General features: G+C 45.6%; 4 protein-coding genes and 1 pseudogene across 4 annotated transcripts; 2 read left to right on the forward strand and 3 right to left on the reverse strand.

Moving 5' to 3' along the window:
• Window positions 1-308: 308 nt before the first annotated feature.
• LOC136538055 (small ribosomal subunit protein eS27-like) lies at window positions 309-3,662 on the reverse strand. The gene is made up of 4 exons (XM_066530045.1): window positions 3,578-3,662; window positions 3,333-3,434; window positions 890-918; window positions 309-611 (listed from the first exon to the last, which is right to left on the reverse strand). The coding sequence occupies exons 1-4, from the start codon at window positions 3,578-3,580 to the stop codon at window positions 473-475; spliced, it is 273 nt and encodes a 90-aa protein (XP_066386142.1). The 5' UTR covers window positions 3,581-3,662; the 3' UTR covers window positions 309-472.
• A 3,468-nt stretch (window positions 3,663-7,130) lies between these two features.
• On the reverse strand, window positions 7,131-8,926 carry LOC136538057 (small ribosomal subunit protein eS27-like). Its single transcript, XM_066530047.1, has 4 exons — window positions 8,813-8,926; window positions 8,615-8,716; window positions 8,121-8,149; window positions 7,131-7,468 (listed from the first exon to the last, which is right to left on the reverse strand). The coding sequence occupies exons 1-4, from the start codon at window positions 8,813-8,815 to the stop codon at window positions 7,342-7,344; spliced, it is 261 nt and encodes an 86-aa protein (XP_066386144.1). The 5' UTR covers window positions 8,816-8,926; the 3' UTR covers window positions 7,131-7,341.
• Window positions 8,927-9,044: 118 nt separating this feature from the next.
• LOC136538056 (uncharacterized) lies at window positions 9,045-13,095 on the forward strand. Its single transcript, XM_066530046.1, has 10 exons — window positions 9,045-9,367; window positions 10,011-10,175; window positions 10,643-10,823; window positions 11,000-11,056; window positions 11,143-11,213; window positions 11,472-11,547; window positions 11,628-11,687; window positions 11,817-11,920; window positions 12,008-12,068; window positions 12,537-13,095. Exons 1-10 carry the CDS (start codon window positions 9,234-9,236, stop codon window positions 12,930-12,932), a joined length of 1,305 nt encoding a protein of 434 aa, XP_066386143.1. The 5' UTR covers window positions 9,045-9,233; the 3' UTR covers window positions 12,933-13,095.
• Window positions 13,096-18,431: 5,336 nt separating this feature from the next.
• On the reverse strand, window positions 18,432-21,222 carry LOC136536157 (protein FAR1-RELATED SEQUENCE 5-like; annotated as a pseudogene).
• A 3,567-nt stretch (window positions 21,223-24,789) lies between these two features.
• LOC136538058 (uncharacterized) lies at window positions 24,790-26,360 on the forward strand. Its single transcript, XM_066530048.1, has 2 exons — window positions 24,790-25,192; window positions 25,322-26,360. Exon 2 carries the CDS (start codon window positions 25,363-25,365, stop codon window positions 26,146-26,148), a length of 786 nt encoding a protein of 261 aa, XP_066386145.1. The 5' UTR covers window positions 24,790-25,192; window positions 25,322-25,362; the 3' UTR covers window positions 26,149-26,360.
• Window positions 26,361-26,555: the final 195 nt, after the last annotated feature.

The following is a 26,555-nucleotide window of genomic DNA, read 5'->3' on the forward strand; positions in this document are numbered from 1 at the left end:
TTCGTCATTTACTTGCTAGAATCATTATCGGTCACTCCTAAAATATTTCTATGCACTGCGTAAATTAACTTGAGCGTTTATTTAATCCACGAAACTAAGTCACATAGGATTCGCTTATCGCCTCAAGTATGTTTAGATTAAAAATTCCAAAAAAACTCGTTTCGAAAATTTGAGTTAGACCTAAATCACGGTGCTAAACGAGCTCATAACACCAGGGCGTTACATCCATCTACCCAATGCCACCAAACAAATGGCACGTTAGAACACAACAAATAACGCTAGCAACTGATTTTCATTACCACTGACACTCCATTAGCCAAACCAACGGGCACATTTAGTAGATGTCACTAAGCTCACACAAAGTGCACTTTACATAAGTATTACCAGGGCATGCTAAACCGTCATAATTAACAAAATCCTCAACGAGTACATATCATGGAAAGGTTGCAAAACATCAAAATTCTCTCTTCTCTTAAGCACCAGCAGGATCTAAGCACCCCTCGGTGAGCCTAGCCTTGCCACCAGTAGGTTGGCAGAGAACGGTTTGGCAGCCAGGGCACACAACCACAGTCTGGGAGTGGCTGAACATAGTGGTTTTGCAATCACAAGAACTGAGTAAGATAACAGCAAACATTTCAATTTGGTCAGCATGCTGAAATCCCAAAAGCTATAGAACCCTAGAGATAATTGCTGTCAGGCCTAGTTGTCACATGTAAATTAGAACTCAGTGGAATCAATCATGCACCATACACAATATAATCAAAACAGCTACACTTGCAAAATTGCAGCAATAAAGCAAATAAATGGGCAATCTGCTGGAATGATACAGCGTATTGCAATTGTCGTAACCAAAGACAAAAAAAAAGCAGCAAGGATCAAGAACACTTACATGCTGAAACAGCCCTGGCACTTGACATCCTGCACACAAGGGAGAAAAAACATGATTAGAGTCAGTCTCCAATCAGATGGCACAAGAGCAGACACGTCTCCTATATATCAGAGATGATTTGCAGGCCAGGGCCATCCCTTTGTGAGTGCAAGCTGTACGCTTGCACAGGGCCCCATTAATTCTATCAAGTAATTTTAATCTACTTTAAAAAATTGTGTACATACTCCTGAGAATCGGTGTATATTAAACAGACATATCCAATAAAAAGTTTCATGACAAGATTAAGATGACGTTATGATAGTATAATTTGTGTAATTTTGCACTAATTACCATGTAGTAATGTCAATTTTGATGATTTGAGGAAGTATTGAGAGAACATATTAGTAAACCCTAACCAATTAATACAAGTTAGTAGATAACTTTAAAATTCATTTTTTTTTCTCGAACGCGCACTGTAACACGTATTTCATTAAGAGGAAGCAGAGAACATCCAAACAGATACACGACTCAGCTACGAGAGAACCCTCGTAGCACAGGTTACAAACCACGAAGCAACACATAGTTGACACAGAGGAGTCGCAAGTAATCCCAAGATTACCGACGCGAACCCAAGACAACGACGAACACAGCAAGAAAACAAGAGAAAAAAAAGCCAGAAACTAAGCTATGCCTGCTACAAGAGATACATCCGCACAATGGTCGCCAACCAGGAGGGTCCAGCCGCGGTGGCAAACCTCAAGCAACCAGGAAGTCGCGAGGTAGAACCGCCAGTGACCAGGTAGCCACTGCGAAGGAGACAACGAGCTCTAGAGCCTCCAGCGACCAGGTAGTCGCGAGGTCAAACCGCCAGTGACCAGGTAGCCACTGCGAAGGAGACGTCGTACCGGTGACCAGGTAGCCACTGCGAGGGAGACGTCGTAGAAAGCCTCAAGCGACCAGGTAGTCGCGAGGTCAAACCGCCAGTGACCAGGTAGCCACTGCGAAGTGCGACGACACCAACATCCGAGCTGGGCGGACCAAAGTGAAGAGGAGAGAAGCACAGCAGGCACAACACAAGGTAGAGCGGCTCCGACAGACCAAATCGGCCTCCACACCACCACAGCATGACAGGGCACCACCCTCCAAGCGACGCCTCCAAATCCGAGGGAGAGGGCCCTCCGATAAACGCTTCCAAGGAAGAGAACGGCGCCCAAAGGCGTCGCCGTTATCGACCCAACAAATGGGTATAGCTTTCGCCATGGCACCTCATCCCTACCGACGAACCGTGAGAGTCAAGTGTGCCCGCTCGACCGACATCAGCCTCGCCACCATGACGCTGCAGATACGCGAAAACGAGCAGGACGACGCCATCCACGCCACCACGGCGTCGACGACGCACAGCCAGAGCAGCCGCCCACACCACCACGATGTATGACGGCGCACGCTACAGGCCGCACCACCCTCATCTCCGTCCGCCCCGCACTGCCAAACACCCCACCCTACGAGCACCGAAGTCGGAGGAGTGTTGACGCAGCCGCAGAAGACCGACGGAGCCTTTGCTGCTCGTCCGGCGGTAGACGCGGGAACCACCCAACGGCCGCTCGCCAGCACCAACCGCCGCGCCACCTGGCCCCACCAGCGTGCACGCCGGCGGGCGGAGCCGAGTCAGGGGCGGGGGCCGCCGGATTTGAGCCAGGGGACACGGATCCGGTGCAATGTGGACGGGATCCGGTGTGTGATGGTCGCTGCCGGCCGACCTTGGCCGCACCAGAACGCGAAACCCACCGGCCAAGAGGCCCTTGACGCCGCCGCCCGATGCGTCGTCGCCTGGAGCCGCCCAGGCGCACCCTGCTGCCGCACCCGCAGATCCGGCCATGGGGCCGCCGGATCCGGGCGAGGGAGCAGCCCCTGCGACCATGCAGCTTCAGCCGTCGCGAGCCCAACACCGAGGAGAGGAGAGGAAGGCTGCGGGGGAAAAGAAGGGGAACGCGGATAGGGCCTCGCCGCCGCCGTCCTTGCGGCCGCACGGACTCCGGGCAGCACGCTCGAGCGGCAGCGAGGCTTGCGGAGTGGCTGGCGGAGGGGCTTCGGCGGAGGCGCTGGGGAATCGCCTCCCTCTATCGTCTTCTGCCTTGTCCTCTCTCCATTCTTAAAATTCATTTTCATTTCTGTAGCATCTAACTTAACTTCATGTACAAGTATATAATTGTTACTCCTACTTGGCAAACAAGGGCAGTTAAGTTTTATTGTTACTTTGTTGGAAGTACTTTTTTCTGTAGCATTTGTCACTAAATCGAACTTATGGTACTCTCTTCCAAATCAAATCAATCTGATAGGTTCTTTTTTTTTCTTTTGCCAAAACTTGGGTCTCTTTAGGGTATAAATTTATTTTCTTGGCATAGGGCCATGATTTGCACCACCCTATCACGCAGAATGAGAAAAGGTCACGAATGAACAGGCATACCATGAAGAAAGAGTTGGGAGACTGGACGAGGCGCTTCTTCTTGTGCTTTAACTTCTCAAGCTCTGCCGGTGGGTTGACCAGGTCGATGTCGTTCTGCAGCACCTGCTCCGATTTCCAAGAATGCACCAAGAACAGCATTAGATCGAAGGCCAATCAACGAAACCGAAATTAAAAAAAGAAATACAAACACGCGGCCGGGTCAGGAAGCGAGAAGTACAAACACGCGGCCGGATCAGGAAGCGTACCATCTTGGAGATGCGGTCGCCTCGGGCGTTCCTCCTATGGAGGAAGGGAGAGAGAGAGGAGAAAGGCGATTGAGCGCGAGGTGGCGACGGGGAGAGAGGCGAGAGAGGGTGGATCTTTAGAGGCTTTTACACGTGTGCCATTAAAAAAGTTTCCACAAGTGTCGCTACACGTGTGCCATTAAAAAAGTTTCCACAAGTGTCGCTCCTATCGACTCTTTTATCTCTCGTACCATTCCGTCGATCTTCCGTTTATTTTTTACCGTTTGCTCGTCCTGACATGTGAGCCCGCCCAACAAAGATGTCCAAACTACCCCTATCTCCCAATCGCTCTGCCCTCGGGCCGCTTCTGCCTTCCTTTTGCGCACGCTTCAGCGCTCGCTGCCGCCCTCCCTTGTGCTGAGCTCGCCCATGTCGCTCGCGATGGCCTGGCCAAAGCTCGTGCGTGCGCCATTCGTGGTGGCTGGGGCGCGGCTGGGACGGAGCTTGCCTCCTTGCATCGTGTCTGCTGGCCACGGAGGACCGTCTACGGTAGCTCCGTCGGCCATGGCAGCTAGGGTAGTAGCGTCGCAAGCCAAGGCAGTTGCGCCCGCGATCAGGGTAGGCGTGCCCCCAGCCAGGCCACCAGCAGCCGCGGCCAGGGGGCTGCGCCCCGAGACACGAGGCCGGCCATGGCAGCTGCGCCTCCCCTGATTTGCTCACGAACCATGATTTGTTTACGTACCATGTACCCTCTATTCCTAATCTCATTTTGAGAGTCAATAACAGCCAAGATTGATTCTAAGCCAAATTAGGTTTCTCTCAAGCTAGCGGGAGAGCGCGTCCTTTCTCTAGCTCGCGTCCCTTCTCCAACTCCTTCATCTTCCGTCTCGAGGGGTTCTGGAAGCAGATCGGGGCGAGTGGCCGGCGGCGGCGCTACCCATGGATGCTGTACCGCGTAGGGCGAGCAGCCGCCACGACACGGCGCTGGCCTTGGGTGCGCAGTACCGCGGGTTGAGTGGCTGGCGGCGGCGCTGCCCCCTGGACACCGTATCGAGCGGGGAGAGTAGCCAGCGGCGACGACGGGATGAGAGTCGAGAGAGACTTGGAGTTGGAGAAGTAAATTCGTGCGCTCGAGCGACCCTTCAAGGACCGCAACGTAATCCTCGACATCTGCGGCCGTGACTTCCTCGTCATCGGTTGTGGGCGGCAACCGGCACGGGATTCACGGTTGGGTGGTGTCCGGTGGACTGCTCGTTGGCGGCGACGCGGGGTTCACGGTGGCCTGCTAGTTGGCTACGTGTCGAGGTGCTGGAGCGTCTGCTCATGGTGGCTAGGGTGTTGCGTGTTAATTCGGCCACTCGGATGGCATCCCCCACGCAGGGGCGACAGACGGTGGCCGCGCCGTCCGCGCCTCCACAGGCGGTGCCTAGGGTGCCGGCTGCGGGTCACTCGGCGGCTTCGCTCGGCAGGGAAGAGAAGAGAGAGAGGAAAGTTTGGGTGGCTGACGAACGAGCCCCACTGTAAGGTAAAGTGGTCATTTCATACATCTGTTTGATACCGTTGGAGATAAAACTAGGCGAAATGGCTTCGGGGACAAAAGAGTTCAGAGCAGTGGCATCTATAAGATCTCAACTTTTTAATGACTTATAGGTAATTAACAACTTTTTTAATGGCACCCAGGTAAAAGCCTGGATACTTTATAGGTGTGGGGTGACGAATCTCAGGCGTTCATCGAGGTGCTCCGTTCATCTGCTCCGTGGAGGCCCAAGACCAACAAATCAAGGCCTTTGTCCTTGGGCTGCAAGCCTGCAGGCTGCAGCTCCTTCACGAGTCATGACACTGGTCTCTGGTTTGCTAAAAAAAAACTGGTCTCTAGGCCCCACGTGCGAACTACCCATTAACCCGAATAATCCCTGAATCCTTCCCGCCTCCTCCCTATCTTGCCACTGCAATGGAGGACACGGCGGCTGAAGAGACCGAGGTGAGCGGCGCAGCGGAGTTTGAATCTATCTACTTATTGTTAGTTGTATTCTCTCAGAGCATCTCCAAGAGTGCCATATATCCTTTCTCCATCTATCTTTTTTTTTTTGGAAAAAGGTGAAAAAACTCATCTCCCAGAGTTCTCCATATCTCTTTCCCATCTTTCCGCACTTGGCAAACCACCGTTACCTGCGCGCAAATATACGCGTGGCCTAGGAGTGCGCATCCGGAGTTTCCCCGCCCGCCTTCTCCTTCCCGCGCGACATATCCTTCACGCCATAGCCTAGGTTCCGTCCAGGGGAGACGATCTTCGACGCCGCCATTGATGTACTCGTCCTCTCCACGTCGATTAGGGTTTCCGGTTGCTGGGGTTTCGGTAGCCGCCGCCTGGAGGCCACGGCAGCAGCAGGCACAGCCGTCGCTAGCATGCCTCTGCGCCGCCCCTTGCCGCCGTCGTGGCCCTTCCGACCGGGATCGGTCGCTCGCTCTTGTCGGCGCGTTGTGTGTTGCAAGTATGAGAAGAAGAAGGGAGTGGGAAAAGAAAAGGAGGAAAGACAAGGTTCCAGGTGATAAAAGCACAAGAGAGAAAGATCTAGTGGAAGGGCTTAAACGCGTACAGAAATAAATTTAGGGTTCCTGATGCAAAACATGAGACCAGGTCGTGGGAAAAAAAGTGCCGAGAAAAAAACTTTTAGGACAAATATATAGGAAACTCTTGGAGATGACCTCTCTTTTTTCTCCCCATACTAATTTAGGAGTTGGTAAACACCATGTTTTGGGGAACAAAATATGGGGAACTCTTGGAAATGCTCTTATGACTTACTTTCGTGTGGAGAGGAATGGAATTTTTTCTTTAAGAAAACAATGGAAGTCGTGAGTCAGGTTGTGTATCAAAATTATCAGGTCCTGGGTGCTTAGTTTTACATTGCTGAATCCTGAATTCACCTATTCCAGTGAGAAGTGGAGCACCTTTTCTTTGCATTTCAGTTGATGGAATTTTACTCTGTTCCTCCAGGGCTGGTCATTCAGTTTCATTGTCAGATGATTGTGGTCACCGTCCTCATTCAGATACTATAAGAGCTATTTGCTTCATTGTGAGTGGAGCTTTGTTTGCATCCGCTGGTGATGACAAACTTGTGAAGGTTTGGAAGACTGATTCGTGGCGTTGCATCCAGACTTATGTAAGCCACGCTCTGCTCTTCTGTTCTCATTGCGAATAACAAAATTTGCACCAAAACGATGGGCTTTAAGTTTGCAAGTATCTGTATTCTTGGACTCTGTTCCATTGCAATAATTCCATTGCAAACATTATTTAACCGAAAGTCCATATTCATTAAATAGTTCTGTCCATGAATTTCACACTTTTGATAATGTAAATTGAATAAGAATATGTTGCAATGTTCTCAATTACAGAACTACCGAGAAGAGGGTCAGTGCAGTTGCTACAGATCTTTCTGACGCTGAGACTCATCGTCGCCTTCAGATAGAGACTGTACTCCCGTCATTTGGTGTACCAGCTAATAGTCAGTTGTTAAATGGAATCCACTACCCAAGGCAACTAAACAAATGACACTTTCAGTTAAACCTCAACAAATAACGTCAGCAACTGATTTCACTACCATTGCCACTCCCTTGGCAAAACCAAACAGCACCTTAGTAGATGTCACTAAGCTCAAGCAAAGTGCACGTTTACAAAAGCATTGCCAGGGCAAGCTAAACAGCCATAATAATAAACAAAATCCTCAGAGTGGGTAAGGTAGTAAAACAGCAAATTTCTCTCTTCTCCCATTAAAAGACAGCAGGATCTAATCGCCCTTGCGACGGAAGGAGCACCCCTCGGTGAGCCTGGCCTTCCCACCAGTAGGTTGGCAGAGAACAGTTTGGCAGCCTGGGCACACAACCACAGTCTGGGAGTGGCTGAACACAGTGGTTCTGCAATCACAAAAACTTTGTTAGATACAGCAAACATTTGATTTGTTCAGCATGCTGATATCACAGAAGCTATACAACCATAATAACCTTTCAACAAAGGATAACGTTTAAAGATCACAGATAATTGCAGTAAAGCTTAGTGGTCACACGTAAATTAGAACTCGTACACAACATGATCAAATAAAGCAGCGAGGTGTAACGTTGTGCAATTATCAAAAGAAATGCAAGCGCAATCTAAATTAACCCACATTTAAACAGAACAATTGTACTTGTACTAGTCAGGTGAGAAACAAACAAAAACAGGAGTCAAAACATTAACAGTTTCCATCTCCATCTATAAACAATTTTGTTGTCCTACGTATTCAGGAAGTGAGAATTGCATTCTTCTGGCGACAGAGGGGGTATAAAATTTTACGAAATCAAGATACAACCTTATAACTAAACCAAGAATTTTCATATTTTAACTAGCTAGTAGTAATCGCAACCCTACTAGTAAACTGAGCATGCCAAACTGTCAATGGAAAACCACTAACACAAGATTAGTAGATCACATCAGCAATCAGCAATGGATAAATGGAATGACACAGCGTCTATATCAATTGCAATTATAGTAACTAAAAACAAAAAAGGAGCAAGGATCATGAACACTTACATGCTGAAACAGCCCTGGCACTTGACATCCTGCACACAAAGGAGAAGAAAAACGAAAAAAAACATGATTAGAGTCAGTCTCCAATCAGGCACAAGAGCAAACACGACTAATATTAATATTAATATGAATATAAGTCGATACATGTAACTTTAAGATTCATTTTCATTTCTGTTTTCACATTTTAGCTCTCTTATAAACACAACTTATTTGATGATGAATTATGCATAACCTATAGCATCCAGCTTGACTACATGTATGTTACATGGCAAACAAGAGCAGTTAAGCTGTCTTGTTGCTTGTTGGAAGTAATTTTTTATGTAGTTATCGATACTAAATCCATTTTCTGGACTCTCTTCCAAACCAAATCACCCTATTAGGTTCAGGTTTTTATTTTGCCAAAACTAAATTCCAATGATACATTCGTTGGGTCTCTTTAGGGCATGATTCGCAACACCCCATCACGCAGAATTAGAAAAGGGCATGAACAGGTATACCATGAAGAAGGAGTTGGGGGACTGGACAAGGCGCTTCTTCTTGTGCTTTAGCTTCTCAAGATCTGCCGGAGGGTTGAGCAAGTCGATGTCGTTCTGCAGCACCTGCTCCGATTTCCAAGAAAGCATGCGTAATATCATTAGATCGAAGAGCAACCAACAAAACCGAAATGAATATGGGGATCGGAACAGGGAGCGTACCATCTTGGAGACGCGGTCGCCTTGGGCGTTCCTTGCCTGCGCCTGCTATGGAGAGAGCAAAGGCGAGCGCGTGGTGGCGGCTAGGAGGAAGACGAGAGCGGAGGGTGGATACGTTATATAGGTGCGGCCGTGTGGGGTGGACAATCTGAGGCGTTCATCGAGGTGCTGCGTTCATCTCGGCCTTCCGTCTGGTGTTCGTGGAGGCCCAAGACCAACAAACCAAAGGCCTTTGCTCTTTGGGCTGCAATCCCGCAAGCTATCCGGGCTCTTCTTCGTGACACTGTTCTCTGGGCCCCACGTGCGAACTGCCTGTAAACCCTAATCCCTGAATCCCTCCACCGCCTCCTCCGTCTCGCGCTCGATTCGAATCCTAGCTCCCTATCTTGCGGCTGCTGCTCCCGCCTCCCGCTGCAAGCCTGCAATGGAGGACACAGCGGTCGAAGAGCCCGAGGTGAGCGGCGCCGCGGAGTTCGCGCCGGCGCTCGTCGCCGCCCACCCACACGGCAACTCCGTCGCCGTCGCCATTGGGCCCGAGCTCCGCGCGTTCGATCTCAGGTTTCGAAATTAGAATACCCTCTTCCCTTCCATCGCCGCTTCCTAATTTGCAGAAAGTGCCCGTGTTTGATCACACGATTGGTAGATTTTGACGGGGAAAAAGTCTACTTAACCCCCCACCTTTTATAGGTCTACTTCACTCCTAACTCCGTCTGTTTTACTCCTGAACTTTCCAAAACCGTCTATTTTACCCTCGGACGGTTTTTGACAGTGGTTTTGCTACAGTAGCAAAAAAAAACGCCCGGGTGTAAAATAGACGGGTTTGGAAAGTTCCGGAGTAAAACAGACGGTTTCATAGTTTGGGGGTGAAGTAGATCAAGTATGAAAGACAGAGGTTAAGTTGACTTTTTCCATTTTGACGGAGGTTGTAGTGAACAGAATCTATCTGCTTATCGTTAGTTGCATATTCTCTTATAACTTCGAAAAAAAAAAGTTTCGTGTGGAGAGTATTGGAAAATTTTCTTTAAGAAAACAATGGAATTCTTGTGAGTCAGGTTGTGTAAATTGTTTCTGTCCTGGGTGCTTAGCTTTATATTGCTGAATCCTGAATTCGCATGTTCCAGTGAGAAGTGGAGCGCCTTTTCTCTGCATCTCACTTGGTGGAATGTGCAAGTAAATATTTACTCTGGCTCTGTTCCTCCAGGGCTGGTCTGCCAGTTTCATTGTCAGATGAGTGTGGTGGCCGTTCTCATTCAGACGCTATAAGAGCTATTTGCTTCAGTGTGAGTGGAGCTTTGTTTGCATCCGCTGGTGACGATAAACTTGTGAAGGTTTGGAAGACTGATTCGTGGCGTTGCATCCGGACTATGTAAGCCACACTCTGCTCTTCTGTTCTCATTGCGAATAACAAAATTGGCACCAAAACATTGGGCTTTAAGTTTGCAGTATCTGTATTCTTGGACTCTGTTCCATTGCAATAATTCCGTTTTTTCAAAGAAAATCCATATTCATTATATAGGCTGTGTTTAGTTGGGCGAAATTTGGGAATTTGACTACTGTAGCACTTTCGTTTTTATTTGGCAATTAGTGTTCAATCATGGACTAATTAGGCTCAAAACGTTCGTCTCGTGATTTCTAACAAAACTGTGCAATTAGTTTTTTTTTCGTCTACATTTAATGCTCCATGCACGTATTGCAAGATTCGATGTGATGGCTATTGTAGCACTTTTTGGGAATTTGGATGGGAACTAAACGTGGCCATAGTTCAGTTCATGAATTTCACACTTTTGATAATGTAATTTGAATAAGAATCTGTTTCAATGTTTTCAATTGCAGAACTTCCGAGAAGAGGGTCAGTGCAGTTGCTATTAGCAACGATGACCTGTATGTAACTTTTGCAGATAAATTTGGTGTTGTTTGGTTAGTCACTTTGTGGGAAGATAGTGCAGAGCAGGTTTCAGTTGATAACAAACCTGTGTCAATTCTTGGTCACTATTGCAGTATCATCACTAGCATGGTATGAACAAGTTCTAAATTCTATATTACCTGTGCTATGGATCTGTATGTTCTACATTTTATTTAGCAGCGAATGTGTCTATTGGCAAACCCACAAAGTCTGCTACACGTCAGTTTGATTTGTTACTCCTTTCGTGTCATGTATAACCATGCTTTGTCATTTACCTGGGATTGCAGAAGTTTTCGCCAGATGGGCGGTTCATTGCTACTGCTGACAGGGACTTCAAAATACGAGTATGTCTTCTGTTCTTTGCACTGATTGCTGTATCAATGGAGCATATTGGACTTATTCTCTTATTGTGTTGCAATTAATTTTGTAGGTCACATTATTCCCAAAGAATCCTCTAAAAGGGGCCCATGAAATACAGAGCTTTTGCCTTGGGCATACAGAGTACGTTTGGTGTACAGTTTTTATTCTGTTTTTAGGTTATTTTAATATATATATATATACAGAGCTTTTATTCTGTTTTTGGTATATATTACAGTTTATATATATATATATATATATATATATATATATATATATATATATATATATATATATATATATATATATATATATAACAATTTGGGTTATTGGTTACATTGTGATCATAGGAGTTTCAGAGCTTAGTCTATGATTGATAATCGGTTGTGACTCTTCTTGCAGCTTTGTGTCATGCATCACCTTCACTAGCATATCTGAAAACCAGAGCTTTCTTATATCAGGAGGAGGTGATTCAACTGTGGGTACATAGTCTTTTAAGTGTATTGACATGTACTTTTTTCTCTATAAGCTTCTCCTAACATTGTTTCATCTGTTAAGGTTCGCCTGTGGGACTATGTAAATGGATGTCTCCTTGATACATTTCAAGTCAGAGATAAGGTAGCATCTTGAAGATATCTCTTTCCATCTTTTGTTGAAAGAACACTAATATACAACTTTTCTGTTCTCAGTTTTCAACATTTCCCAAATCATTTTGGTATATATTACAGTTCTTAGAACTACTTGCAGATGGGAGAACTCTTAGGACCAAATGAAACAGATGATAGCAGTCTAGCCATTGCAGATATATGTCCGAGTAATGATGGCTCATTGGTAGCTGTAGCTATTCAAAGGTAAGCTTGACTTGTGGGGCAATATATCTCCAAGAAAGTGATAGTATTTATTGTGTTCTAACATTGTCCTGCCTTTTCACTCTGCAGTTTCAGTGGTGTAATGCTTTTAGCATGTGATTTAGCAGGAAAGAAGTTGTCTTTCCTAAAGGTATGCCTATTTCGTAGACAATTTGGTGGCCTGAGATAACTTACACAACCTAAGGTCTTGTTTATAAACAAGGGTTACCATTAATTTATTTTTTTGGGTCAGTGCTGATGGCCAGTGCTTTCTAGACCAGAAAGTTTTTCCATGCTAGGTTTAACCTGGTTTTATTGAATTGGTTTACTAACCAAGAATCCTATCATGTAGCTTATGCTGTTTATACCATTATAACGACTTGGCTGGTGTGCAAATACGTCAGTCTTACTAGCTAGCCTGTCTTATAATATGATAACTAATCATAAAACTGAGATGAACATTTGAATATTTGTGGGGCTCAATCGAAGTATAAGTTAAAACTCAGTAAATTTAAAAATATCTGTGGGGCTCAATCGTGGTATGTCTTTCATGTCTCAGTTGTTCAACAACATTTACTCTACCCCCGCTGATGAGCCGATACACATTATCTAATTGCAGGTGATTACAATGGAAAAGAGCTATATTCCTACTAGCTTAGCATCCAGCTTGTCCTCAGAACTCCTATGGACTGTCATGGGCGCATCAAACATGCCCAACCAGGCTTCCTCCCATTTATTAACCCGTGTAAGGATCATTACCAGTTTTCAAAAGGACAGATTATCTTCTGATGATGCTGGTCCTGCAACCCTTGAAGACAGTGACGTACCACACGGCGAGAAGCTCCTTTTGGCACTGCAAGGAAGCCTCGACGTCACAAAGCAAGAGGAGGTGTTAGCTTCAGTGCTGGCTGCGCTGAAGGTCTCAATGCACAAGATGCTGGTGAAGAAGCACTACTCAGAAGAGAGGAGGGAGCAGAGGAAAAGAGGTAGGAACGACAAGAAGATCAAGAACTAGCTCAGCATGCGGTTTCAAGTTCAAGACAGTATAACGGTTCTTTTTTTTTTTTTTTTGCCTTGCTGTACCATTTAGTTTGAGCAAAACACAGATATTACTGTAGTATCAGCAGCCGTAAGAGTAATAAATTTGCCAGGTTTTTTCTTAGTCCAAGCATATTATAACAGTAATTCATGCTAATTACTCCAGTAAAATTGCTGCAGCTTTGCGTCTCCTTGTCCTCGTGTGTTGTGATCCGTGGTTTGAACGTTACAACCAAGGGAATAATTGCACGAATTATTACGTGATCCCAGGAGATCGTTCCTGCAAGGAATCAAATTGCGGCTGATTGAAAACTGCGCCGAGTGACTGATTGCCTCTCTGTTTGTCGCGATCTCAGCAGACTGATGCCCCCGGAATGAGCCAATGGGAAGCACGGAGGTTATTCCGGCCACGTTGTCGTCTCTTTCCTGAGTCCTGGCGCACGACATGGTCGCCCGACGTGACGCCGGTGAGGACAAGGGTTTCTGTTTCCTTTTTTTTGCCTTTGCGAAAGCTTCCGTGACGTGTCTGATGGTCTCGCCGAGCTGGAACGAACGGCCACCGCACATGCAATGTTTGCCGTGACAAGAGGAATAAGATATTATAGTATTATGTTTATATGTGTATGTATTTCCAGCGCCACCCCCCCCACCCCCACCCCCACCCCCCCCACACACACACACACAACCCCAACCCCCAACGGCCTGTTTGTCGCCTCTACCTAGGGTTGAATTCAAGAGCCTAGGCCTTGCGTGTATTTCGAGAGCATTTTTGTATCAGAAAACACGACTAATTCAGTTCTGGATGTTTCGAAAAAGGCCTTTCATGTATTTCCAGAGAATTTTGCATCAAATGGCGTGACAACGATAGATCTTTCATGTATTTCCAGAGGATTTTGCGTCAGAAAAACACGACTAGTTCAGTTCTGGATGTTTCGAAAAAAGGACTTTCATGTATTTCTAGAGAATTTTGCATCAAACGACGCGATAACGATAGGTCTTTCATGTATTTCCAGAGGATGATTTTGCATCAGAAAACATTACTATTTCAGATCTGGATGTTTCAAAATATGGTTCCTTTCCTTTTTGTGGGATGTGAACAATTGTTCGTTTCATCCATGGACGAAACATGAACACAATGAGGTGACTCGATTACAGTACATTATTAGGAATCGAATTCTGGACGACGCGGATGAAAAGGGCTGAACAAGGCAAGTTTGGGAACATATTCTTGACCTAAAAAGTAAAAACTCTATCCACTGAAGACGAGAGATGCAAAGCAAAGGCAGGCACGAAATATGGTCAGATAGATTAGAGTTCTTCACAAGAAAGTTAAGTTCCCCCGGTCAACAGCATGATGGCTGCCTTTTTCCGTTCTTCTCTTCATCCATGCAAATACTCTTCTGGCGAAACATGGAACTCGCCCATCCGTTAACTTCCCAAAGGCGTCTCTAAACAATGTTGGCCCCGTTCGCTTCGCTGAAAAAACAAGATGAAATACTGTTCCGGCTGATTTGTTGTAAGAGAAAAATACTATTTTGGCTAAAAAAAAACAAGCTGAAAAGTACGGATTATAAGAGAAGCGAACAGGGCCAGTTATCTTATCTAGCTCTGTTTGTTCAGTCGATGGTCATTCATGCCGTGATTGAGCCACTCAGCCACTGGCCGAATTGCCGTGGTGATTACAGCAGCTACGTGCCGGCGTCCTGATCGCCTGGCTTATAAGCCGTACTTTTTCAGCCAATGAATAGTATTTTTCTCTCACAACAAATCAACCAACAGTACTTTCAGCCATGACTTATCAGCCAAGCGAACAGGGCACTTCCATGGCTGCCAACCTTCTGATGGGCTCTTCAACCATATGACAAAGTGCAGCTTGGATGTGAACTCCTCCGTGTACTTTGTGGATGACAAGGGAAGTTCAGTCCAAACCGGATTAGAACAAACACGAAATATCTGATGAACAGTGTCTGCCCAAGATCTCGATTGTCCATACATCGAGTACATGACATGACAAAGCATCAAAGTTGAATTCACCGTCACCTTTTTGACGATCCGGCGACCTGCGATTGAACGCCTTGCACAGGCGCCGGATTGCCTTTTTTTTGTATTGGTCACCCGACAGCTCCACATGAAGCTTCCATTCCATGGCCATGGTCTCTTCTCCGCGGCGTAAAATTGGCCTCTCCTCCGCTCTGAGCTGGTGCTTTCTCCTTTCTGTTGTTTTCTCCGCATTTCGCTGAAGGCGAAAGGGAGGCAAGCGCGCGTGCTGGGTTTGTTTCACTGACCCCCCGTGACAACAACTGCATCTTCTTTTTGCCTTCTAGGCTTCTAGTACCACAGGACACGATGTCAATTGTCAAGGCCACACAAAGTCAGAAACAGCAACAGGTTTTACAAAAGGGCCATGGAAGGCTTTGCCTGGTTTGCTTTCTTCACGGCTATGTGCACAAGCATATGGAGGCCTGCTGTCCAGTCACTGCACTGTTGCAGCATGTGCAGTTGCAACGGCAAGCCATCATGATATGATGAGTCTGGTATTTCTAGCCTTCATCAGGCCATCACTGGGTTGAGAAATCAGAAATGCATCTGTTTTCAGAGAAAAAAAACGGTTTTGAATTGCAAGTCAGGAGGGCATGCAGGTTAGCTGGTTAGGTATCCCTCCCTTTCACCCTCTGTGCACTGTCAATGGAGAAGAAATAAAGGCACACACCTGGATTGCCCTCTGAAATCCTAGAGAAGGGGAAGAAAAAAGCTTCTCATCTCAGAGAGAAAGAGAGAGATGTTTAACTGTTTCTGCAATGATGAAGGGCGTTCATGTGGGATGATGGCATGGGGTTGGTTGGTTTGTCAATTTGGAGCAAGTGCCAAAGGAGAGGCGGGCAGTTCTTTTTCTTTACACCTGCCGTTCTCTCCCCCTTCCAATGTGCCATTCCATCGCCGCCCACAAGCTCCTGCCTGCCTGACGGCTGTATCAGGACAAGTGCTGAAATTTTTTACTGCCTGCCATTGACCTTGGCAGCAGCTTCCCTCGTGCACCCATGGCTATCTTGTTCATCACGTGCAACAATTCGTGACGGCTGTCTGGTAGTAATAGTATAGTAGTCTAGTAGAAACACATTAAAAGAAGTCAGATGTTATGACGCATCAGATGACTTTTTTTTTTGTTGTTGTCAAGTGTCAATCCTGATACATACAGAAAAAAAAAACCCAATGTTTATAAGCACAGAAAAACATTGAGCCAGAGTCAGCTGGTACGTACTCCGTGCTGCTACTGAATCCTGATACGATCGTACGTAGGCCGATCCCTTTCTGCTCGATCACAAGTATGTCGCCGTGCGAGACAAATACTCCAAAAAAAATGCGGTGAAAATCCCAGCTGATGCTTCAAGTCATCCAATCACTCAGTTGTCAAACATGCAAAACAAATGCCCAGACAAAAAGAACTGTACAAATAATCACGGAGCACTGTTCTACTGATGTTATTTCGGCTGATTTCAGCTGATTAATAGTATTTTTATGAGAAAGAATAAACTGAAATAAGAACAAGTCGACTGAAGAGCAGATGAGCAGAACATATATTTTTAGTGTCAGCTCCAATGATCGGCTACGGCGAGCACAGTCTGTGAGATCCGTGCAGCGAAGGCATGGGGGTGAGCAGCGTGCAGCATGGAACAATCATATATGGTGGCAGGGCATGGAGAAAAATTAATTGACACCGTGTGAGGATTTGAATTTTCAATCCTTCAAAAAATGTTTTTTTGAAATTAACAACATAGATGCCCACAACATTTATGCTACTTTTTTACATAGGAGGAATGGTTTCACTTGAAGGAATTAGGGGTGAACTTAGATTTTATACTCTCGCGCATTGTGAGCTCTGTTTTGCTTCTACCAAGGTTTTTTTTAAATCCAGAGTGTAAAGTTTTAGGGTGTCACATTGGGTGTCACATGAGGTATTTGGATATTAATAAAAAAACAAATTACAGAATCCGTCAGTAATCCGCGAGACGAATTTATTAAGCATAATTAATCCGTCATTAGCACATGTGTTACTGTAGCATCATATTGTCAAATCATGGACTAATTAGGCTTAAAAGATTCGTCTCACAAATTAGTCGCAAACTGTGCAATTAGTTATTTTTTAGTCTATATTTAATACTTCATGCATGTGTCCAAATATTCGATAGGAGAGTGAGTAAAGAGGAACTAAACAAGGCATAAATACAATTTTTTTATTCAACGTTGTTTTCTCCAAAGCCCCTTGAAAAGAACGTAACACTCGTCCGGCATCATGCAAAATAGTAAATCCATAGCCACATGTCCTCACCATATTTTTGCTAATAGTAATTTGCACTAAAATCATTGGATCACTGTGCGACTGCTGCTCCCCTCTGTCGAATGGACGCCACGTATACGCGCCTTGCATCGGACGGCAGCCGGAAACTAGGCGGCTTGTGTGCGTTCCCATCGGCTCCGCATCGCGGCTTGCGTGCCCTTCCCATCGGCTCCGCATCGCCCAACGGCTCCGCCCAAAATCGATCCTTATCGTGACCCTTTCCTCTCGTCTGACTCCGCCGTCGCCGGAGTACCTGCGGTGTCCGGGGAAGACCACGGCGAGGAGGTCGCGAGGATGGCACGGCGAGGCGCGTCTGCTGCGGCACCTGGAGCAGTGCTCGCCCGCGCAGATAGAAAGGGAGAGGATAGGGAGATGGGAGTGGCGGAGACGGATTGGGAGGAGCTTCAGAGGCGGCGGCGGCAGATTGGGACGAGATCCAGAGCTCTGCGGCGTCGTCCCGGTCCCAGCGACCTGAGCCTATGCCTGGGCGTCCTCGCCGTCCACCACGACTGGCTCCACCAAGGTGATTCCTGTACTGACACTTGATTGCTCATTGCTGAATGAACTGAACCAACTGAACTTAACTGTCTATCATGTTCTGGACAATGAAGGGCAAGCAGACTCAACTGTAATGCTATTTGCTCGTCAAGCATCATGTCGATCTTCAGATGAAGGATGAGAATGGGTCAAGTGTCATCTGCCAAGGAACATGCTACCTTACACTAGCTGTATCATGCACTTGGGCATGTGCTTTTTTTAATTGCAAAATCAGTTGTACGAGTAGCACTGGCTGTTAATATATATTCATTTTCCAGAGTATATAGGTGCTCGTTGTTTTCTATGTCAGGGTTGCAAGTTCAGAACTTAGTTTCATATAACAGAAACATGGTCTAAGTTTCTGTGTTTCGACGTTTGTTGTCGAAATTAGACAAGTTGTAAAATGCGATTTTTGTCTGAAATATATTTGGATGTTCTGAAATCAGCAGTGGAATGCATGTCTGAATAATCTAATAATTGTTTCTGTGGAATGCATTATTCTGAATAAGCACTGCCTGTAAGGTTCCTATTCAGAGCAAAGCCAACAGACTGTACATGTACATGTTCCATTTCATAAGGTCACTTGACAACGAATGAGCACAGTTACATAGATTCATGATTTTGCACTCCATCAAAATGTAACTTCCTAACAGTGGTTTGCACTATAGCATCTTGATCAACTCCCATTAAGAGACTTGTGTATCCTCCTGGAATGTATGGAGCAGCCATTGCAGAAGGTTCTGGAATTAAATTGAAGTGTGCCATTGTAGAATTAGCATATCCACTTTGCAGGAAAGGAGCATCCATGGATGAAGATGGCCCAGCATTAAAATTATGTCATATATTGCATAAGAAAGTGTTCAGGAAATCATGCTTGTAATTATAAGGGAATAAATTATGAAAATAGGTAATATCTTACTGTTATTTGGTTTGGAACTGAACTTTCATCTATTGTTTCTACAACATTATTTTTCAGATCATCACCTACAATAAAACATAGTTCAATATTCTAAAAAACTTGTAGACATAAATTGTATTCTTTGGGCAGGTCAGTACCTTTCTTCTGAGAACCTTTCTTCTTCTTCCCTGACTTCTTTTCAACAACATTTTTAAAACGTGTATTCTTTGGACCTTTTATTACTTGAGGAATTTTAAATGATATTCTACCATTTACTGCATCTTGAACACATTCATTTGGAACTGGAGGAACCTCGTCGGATTTTTCATGTGTCTCACTTAGATAAGTATCCGCTTCCAAGTTGAAGTCATGTAGAGCTTTTTGCAATTTATCAAGAAGTTTTTGTGATGGCGAACACTTCAATACAAGAGATGTGGCCTGGCGAGATATAAGTGCTGCCTGTGATTTCAAATCTCCCTTCTCAGTTCCTTTCTTTTCAATATAAAATCCATTTTTTCACATATTTTGTCCATCTAGGCAGTATATATTGCGATGGCAAATTGTATACTCTATTCAAATTGAAGACTCTGAGAGCATGCTTACATAATAAACCTGTAAGATATAGTTTTCTATTTAATTAATAAACCTATATTACACCTTACAATGTATAAATTGAAATGTAGTAGTATATATACCTATGGATTCAAACATCCGGCAAGAGCATGTAATGGTGGAATCTTCAATGTTCAATACTGCCGTTGCTCCATGGTCAGACTGCATATACTTAACAAAGAATGTCAAGTGTGTCCCCGCAGTTTTCAACAATTCACAAGTCAATGTAAATTGCCTTTTAAATTCTTCCTCAAACTCTGAATACATTCTCCTTGTATATGATTCAGCTGCAGTATTCAACATAGGTAGGTTTGGAATGTATGTAACTGGATTCTTTCGGCGGGACTGAAAATCGGCATCCATCTCATTTGCACGGAGACTAGCTGCAACCTTGTCACATTCTACAAGGAGTTCCGAAAGACCAAGTTTTCTACGAAATCTTTTCTTGAAGACATTGTTCATACCTTCGCTCCTTTGGGTCGAGTTCATGTCTGCTGTAAAAGAGTCGCGATATACTGCAGCCCACTTTGCCCTCAAAGCATATAGATTTGCCATCCGTGAGTTTTCCTCCATGTTGTATTTGGCCAACAATTCATGCCATTTCTCTATGAAGCATGTCTCAGATCTGTCTTCGTACACACATTTTTTGAAATCAGATAGAAACTTGTTATCTGACTCATTCTTATCCAACTCATTCTTATTCGACTCATGAATTACGTGACTCAGATGTTTAGCAGCATTTAAGCAAATATGCCACAAACAAAGACGGTGCCTTGTATTTGGGAATACATAAGCAATTGCTCCTGCCATAGCCGCATCTTGATCAGTGAAAATTGTGCTTGGGTGCTTTCCTGGCATAGCTGTTAGGAAGGTTTCAAAAAGCCAAACAAATGATTCTATAGATTCATTAAATATAAGTGCACATCCAAAAATTATTGTCTACTTGTGATGGTTTGTGCCAAGAATAGGAGCAAAAGGCATTTCGAACTTATTAGTTTGAAATGTGGTGTCAAATGGCACAGCATCACCAAAGCATTTGTAATCCATGATGGATTGACCATCTGCCCCAAAAAAATTTGCTATACGGCCATCATTCTTGTCTACCTGAATAGCATAAAAAAATGTAGGATCTTGTAACTGCTTATTTCTCAGGTATTCAGATAAAGTTTGTGCATCATTGGCTTCTAAATACTGTTGTCGCTCGCGACCAATCTCATTATAGCAATCCATCTTAGCAAAAGGTAAGTTCTCTTCCCCACCATAAAACTCTTTCATGAACTCATAAACTTGGGAAGGCTTCATTCCAGCTTCCCGTATCTGCCCAATTAGTTTCCTGTCTGCTTCAATAACTTGTCGTTGGGACCTCAACTTGTGTGACTTATTTGGACTAGCAAGATAATGATTGTGCTCTTGTATGACCTTTTGCACTGTCCAAATTCCCTCCTTGCTGATACTAAACTGAACACGAGCATCACAACCCGTCCTTGTAATGTCCTTTTGTGATGACTCATTTTCTCGTTGTCCTTGGCTACTGCAAACCATATATTTCTGAGATAAACTACCATCTTTGCGGTGCTTTGTCCTGCTCTTTCTAACACTGAATCCAATCTTGCCAGCATAGGTGTTGTACATCTCATAAGCTTTTTCCTCGGATTGAAAAGTCATTCCAACTTCAGGAATAATCAAATTTTGCCTAGCTTTATTAACCACCTCCTGCAAATCAATTGCTAATTGAAGGTGTACTATAATAAAAACAAAATAGCATATGTTCTGACAAATTTGTTACTTATATGATTTTTTACCTCATCAAGTGCTTCATTCTCCACGGGTGCAGAAGTGTGTGAAATGGTGCCGATGGTCTGTACACCGGCCATAACCGTGGTGTTCTGTGAAATATAGAAGAAAATGCATTTGTTTCATCAAAAGAAAAAAAAGAAAAAAAAAGCCCCATCAACGCGCCTGTGTTACCTGTTCGTCTTCGCGACGACCACCAGCAGCAGCATCAATTTCTAATGCACATGAATCCTCCGTGACAGAAGAAGATCCCATCGGGTCAACAGCTGCGATCCCTCCTTGGCCCCCAACGTCATCCATGGAGTCTACTGGTTCATCCATGGAGACGGCGGCGGCGGCGGCAACTCGTCTAGGGCAAGGCACTGATCAGTGGCGGCGGCGGCCGTATTCAACGTGACTTCGGGTCGCGTCGTTCAATATTCCTCAACACGACTGAAACGAGCCGATTTGGTGCCGTCGTCAGCCGATGCGGAGCCGACGGGAACGCACGCAAGCCGCCTAGTTTCCGGCTGCCGTCCGATGCAAGGCGCGTATACGTGGCGTCCATCCGGCCGAGGGGAGCAGCAGCCGCACCGTGCGCCCGTCGCTCATACAATTTTCTTCCTTTTTTAGAGCAATTTTCAATAGTTTGAGCCGGGGCCCATCATATCTTATTGAATTGGACCTACAGTTATCTGCACAGAATATGATGCTATCACGAAGAAATATTCCCCGGATTTATTTAATCTACGCTGATTAGGTCCTCTTCCAGTTTTTTTAGATTATGAGGCCCTCTTGGCTCTTCCCGGTTACTATCTTACTCTTTCCGTTCCCTAAAGAATGCAATTCTAACATAATGTTACGTTTTAATACCTTGAGTTTGACCAATTATAGATGAAAAAGTATTAATATTTATGATGCTAAATAAATATCATTAGATTAATTATGAAATATATTTTCATAATAAATTAATTTGGAGTCATAAATGCGAATATCATTTGCTAAAAACTTGGTCAAATGTGACCTATAGTTGCATTCTTTTTTAATGGAGGTAGTATCTTTTTGCAGCGCCATTAGCACCCAAATTGGGTAGGGTCAACTGCCTCGTGATGCTGCCATTTCTGTCCTTGTAATGGGAGACGTGCAGGTGAACACTGGCGAAGCCTGCCGCAGCACGCATTTGCATTGTGTGGGCGCTGTGCTGCCTGTGTGAGCAGCGCGATGCAGAAAGGAGATGCAGACGAACGCAGCGCAGCGTCGTACGCACGTCTCGTTGTCTTGTCTCCAGTGGTGGAGAAACGGGCCAAAGAACCATTAGTATGTTTGTATAGTATATTGGATTTATATAGTTACATCCATGATAAATACATTTCTAGAGTTTAATTTTTTTTTCCAAAATAAGTGTACCTTTACATACAAGACAAACTAATTTCATTTGTCTTTTTCTACTTTCACTCTTCCAAGGTGCAATGATTGCACTTTACAGGGGCATATATGTAATTTCTCATCAACCTTGAGCTCTTCACATAAACTCTAGAAATACATTTATTTTGGAATGGAGAGAGTATATAAATAATATATTGTGTGAGAAAATAGTGGTCAACGTCTAACTTTGAAAACCCTTTTCAAAGTTGAACACAGAAGCGGAGGGAAAATTTTCCCCAATCCGATGATGTTCTAGTTCATTGTGAGAAAATTGAATGGATGGAGCGTATGAGAGATTTGTTTTGTAATAGTTGGGTTTTGTTACGGTACTCTCAAATATCTATGGACTCTGGATGAGTACTCCCAAATACTATAGACTGTTGATCTGGATGTTAATTATTACATATTACTTCCTTGGTGGTAGTAGAAAAATAGGAAAACTATCTTTCTATCAGATCTAAGATACATGCATAACCTAACTTTCCTATTTAATGTAACATGACATGCCGATAAAATCTAAGTGTATTTTCTCAAACATATTTATTTTGTGATAAAAGAATCTAAAGTAGTAGCATTTTTTTTTTTGAAAAACTAACGTGATCCCGAACATTTTTTTTCCACTTTTCCTACTTCTCAGTCGCCTGACTGCTCAGCGACCTGCTTTATCTATGAAATTGGGTTTCTAACTTGGTACTTTCGCCACGACATTATATAACAAAGGTTAAATGTCCACCCTTCTAAGTTGCTTGAAGTTAGGAGGCTGTCCCAGGTACTTGCAAGGGATCTACTTGTAAGGGAATGATAAGATCGGGCAAGCAACATCTGAAAGAATGTTGTCCAAATATCCAATCGAAACTCACTACAAAAGATCGGATAGAACTCGCCCTTTTGCGAGGTTGGTCACTAGTCTAGAGGCTCCCCCAAATGCATCTAGTAGGGACAAAGCAGCAAACACTTCTTCTCTTACTAGATTTAGAAAAATCACGGCGCCAATGAGACTCACCCTGGGCTTAGCCGATCTGTGTTGGATGGGATTGAGCAATCCTTCTTGTGGTCAAATCAAACCATCTCTAAAGCAGATCAACTATAAGGACAAAGAGAAGAGGAGAAAGAGAGTCACCTTGTTTCAGTCGTCCCCTCACACGCTAGAACCATTATTTGCCTCTAACTACACTAACGAAAATAGACGTGGAGGCTGTTAATGGCAGAGTTGTCATCCGTGATCTCCATCATCGGTTTCCAAAACCAAGATGCAGAGGTCTAACAAAATAGTAGTCCCAGCGCACCGAAGCAAATGCTTTTGCAATATCAAGCTTGAGGAACAATGTAGGACACTTGGCTTTTTATGTAATCACATTCTATGTATGTATGCTCCACCGCTTTATGAAGGCAATCTGGCTTGTTGAGACTAGTTGAGTGAGGCCTTCTTTGACAGGCTTCTAAAGGAGCTTCACGTGTGAAAACGGTTTGTCAAGTCAAAACCAAGCAAAAGGTGATGAAGCTGAAGTTATTTTGGTCTAAAAGTCGAAACCATAAAAATGTGACTTTTTTTTCGGCTTCACCATTTTTGGAGAAACCAAAATTCTACCAAAGACGACGTAAGGCAACCTGCCTGCCTACTGGACATGATCTTTGAGATTAATTTAGCCGCACTATGTGTTAGGCTGATCAACCTTAAGTTAGTCACTCTAATGGCATCTGCTCTCTTCGGGATTAGAATCAAGTTAACTGTGAGAGGTTTGTGTGAAACTCATGTGTTTCAGGCTCCTTAAAAAAGTTCCCTTTTTCGTACTGACACCACTAGTTCCTTGGCCGTACGTTGACAGGCGATGTAACCAGTTGCATGATCTACCTGCGCTTGAGGGTTTCTCTGTGCTCATGTTGATCTCTTGATCTTTTTGGAGAAAAAGATGCGTTTGCTCCTGCAAGAAAAAGACGAACCCGTTCAACTCAATCATTGGATCTCTGCTGAGCTTGAGCAGGACGACAAGATTTTGCTGCTGCGCCTGCCAAGCACACTGGTCGACAGCAAATCTACCCTGCCTTGGCGCCAACGGGCCCGGAATCTACCGCTTGCCGTGCATGGGCTCCAATGCCAGAGCAGCGGACGGTAACACACAACACAAGGAGCTTGCGATCGAGCTGCGTTGCGAGGGCAGAGAAAGAGACGTGCAGTGCAGTGATGAAGATAAGGACCTGCCCTTTGGAAGCGCCCACACACAAACCAACACTGACATCACAGGGGGGTCAGGGGAGGAGAGGGAGAGCCTTCTTTAAGATCACACCACAACCTCCCCTCCCCATCCTCCCCATTGCCCTCTCTCTCTCCCTCTCCCTCCATTGTGTCACTCACTCTATACTAGGTCCTAGGTAACTAGCAATTGAGATCTTAAATTCTTGCTTGAGGTGCAGTAGCAAGACACACTACTACAAAGAAGCTGATCAGCTGATGCCCCGTGGCTTCAGGATCTTGCCAAGGTTTGCGAGGTCCCATTTTGCTTCTCCCCTGGCCTTGCAGTTGCGTTTGAGTGCACCTCTGAGGCTTTGATTGGCCCTCGCGCTCCGTACTTAAGCTCTCCGCCTCGTCCATGGCGTTGCAGCTCTCAAGACTTGCTGTCTCCTGCTAGCTGCTGCTTCTACTCCACCTAGCTGAAAGGTAGAACCGAGATCAGTCTGGGAATTCGTTAAAGATCACTTCTTCCTCTGCAATCCGATCACTTCGGTTCTTGGAACGAACATCGCGAATTGACGCTTGTTTTGTGTCACCTCCTGCCTGTCCGTGCAGAGTGTAGTTGGTCCTGAATTCTTGGTCCGGTGCTGTTGGAAATGTTCTTGAGGTCGAAGATCCAGGAGGTGATCCTGCGGAGGAGATCGAGGTCAATGAACAGCGCCGGCGCGCAGAGGAGCCACGTCCCCGATCAGGCCGCGAGCTCGTCAACCGTTCCATGCGACGGCGACAGTGGCGGGGCCGGGGCAGACGCCGCCGGCAGCAAGAGTGCCGCTGCACGTGCCCGGTTCGCCTCCCCGAGGCTGCTGCACTCTTCCTCCCTGCCCGCCGGCACCCTCGCCTTCGCCAAGAGCCCCACGCAGGACGCCGAGTCCGAGACGGCCTTCTCCATGAGCCCGACCTCCGTGCTCGACGTGGCGGCGGCGTTTGCGCCAGGCACGGACGGCGTCGGCGCCTGCAAGCGCCGCAGGCCGTGGCGGGCGCGGGACAACAACGGCCTCGCGGACGCGCTGGACTGCAGCGACCAGCAGCAGGAGCGGATCGTCCTCGCGGCGACGTCGTCGTCGTCCTCGCTGGTCAGGTCGTGCTCCCTGGACCTCCGCGTCGAGTTCGGCGTCAAGAACAAGAGCTCGTGGCTGCCCCTCCGCGCCTGCAGCGGCCGCGAGGCCACGTTGCCGGCGCCGGCCGATCCGCGGGAGATAATAGAGCCGTCGTCGGAGGACTACACGTGCGTCATCTCCCGCGGGCCCAACCCGAGGACGGTGCACATCTTCGGCGACCGCGTCGTGGAGGGCGGCGCCGGCGCCGCGGCGGAGAGGGAGGAGAGCTCGCTGCGGCCGATCAATCTGCCGGCGCGCGACGACCGGGGCTTCTTCAGCCTCTGAATGATCCATCCATTCGCGCGTAGCCTGATGATGCCTAGTAGGTAAAGAAACTGAGTTTGCTGAGTGCTATTATTGTTGCTGTATTGTATTGGTTGCTCCATTTCCATCTGATCAGACGATCATAGATGTTTTCTTGATCAGATGATGTACTAGACGTTTTGTCCAGGATGAGCTGAAGCAGTGATATAAATTTCATTATTATGTTGTTATTACTAGAAAAAAAAACTGCAAATTTAGCTCCCAGTGGCTGAACTACTCTGATAAATTTTGTCTCCAAACTCGTTTCTCCAACCAGCACAATCAGAATGTCAGATCAACCCTGACTAACATACTCATAATTTCAGAGCACTACGAGTTCTGACAGTAGCTCAGAACATCTCATCTCCCGAATCCTGACAAAAACTCAG

Source organism: Miscanthus floridulus, chromosome 2, assembly GCF_019320115.1.
Source record: "Miscanthus floridulus cultivar M001 chromosome 2, ASM1932011v1, whole genome shotgun sequence".
Taxonomy (NCBI): Eukaryota; Viridiplantae; Streptophyta; class Magnoliopsida; order Poales; family Poaceae; genus Miscanthus; species Miscanthus floridulus.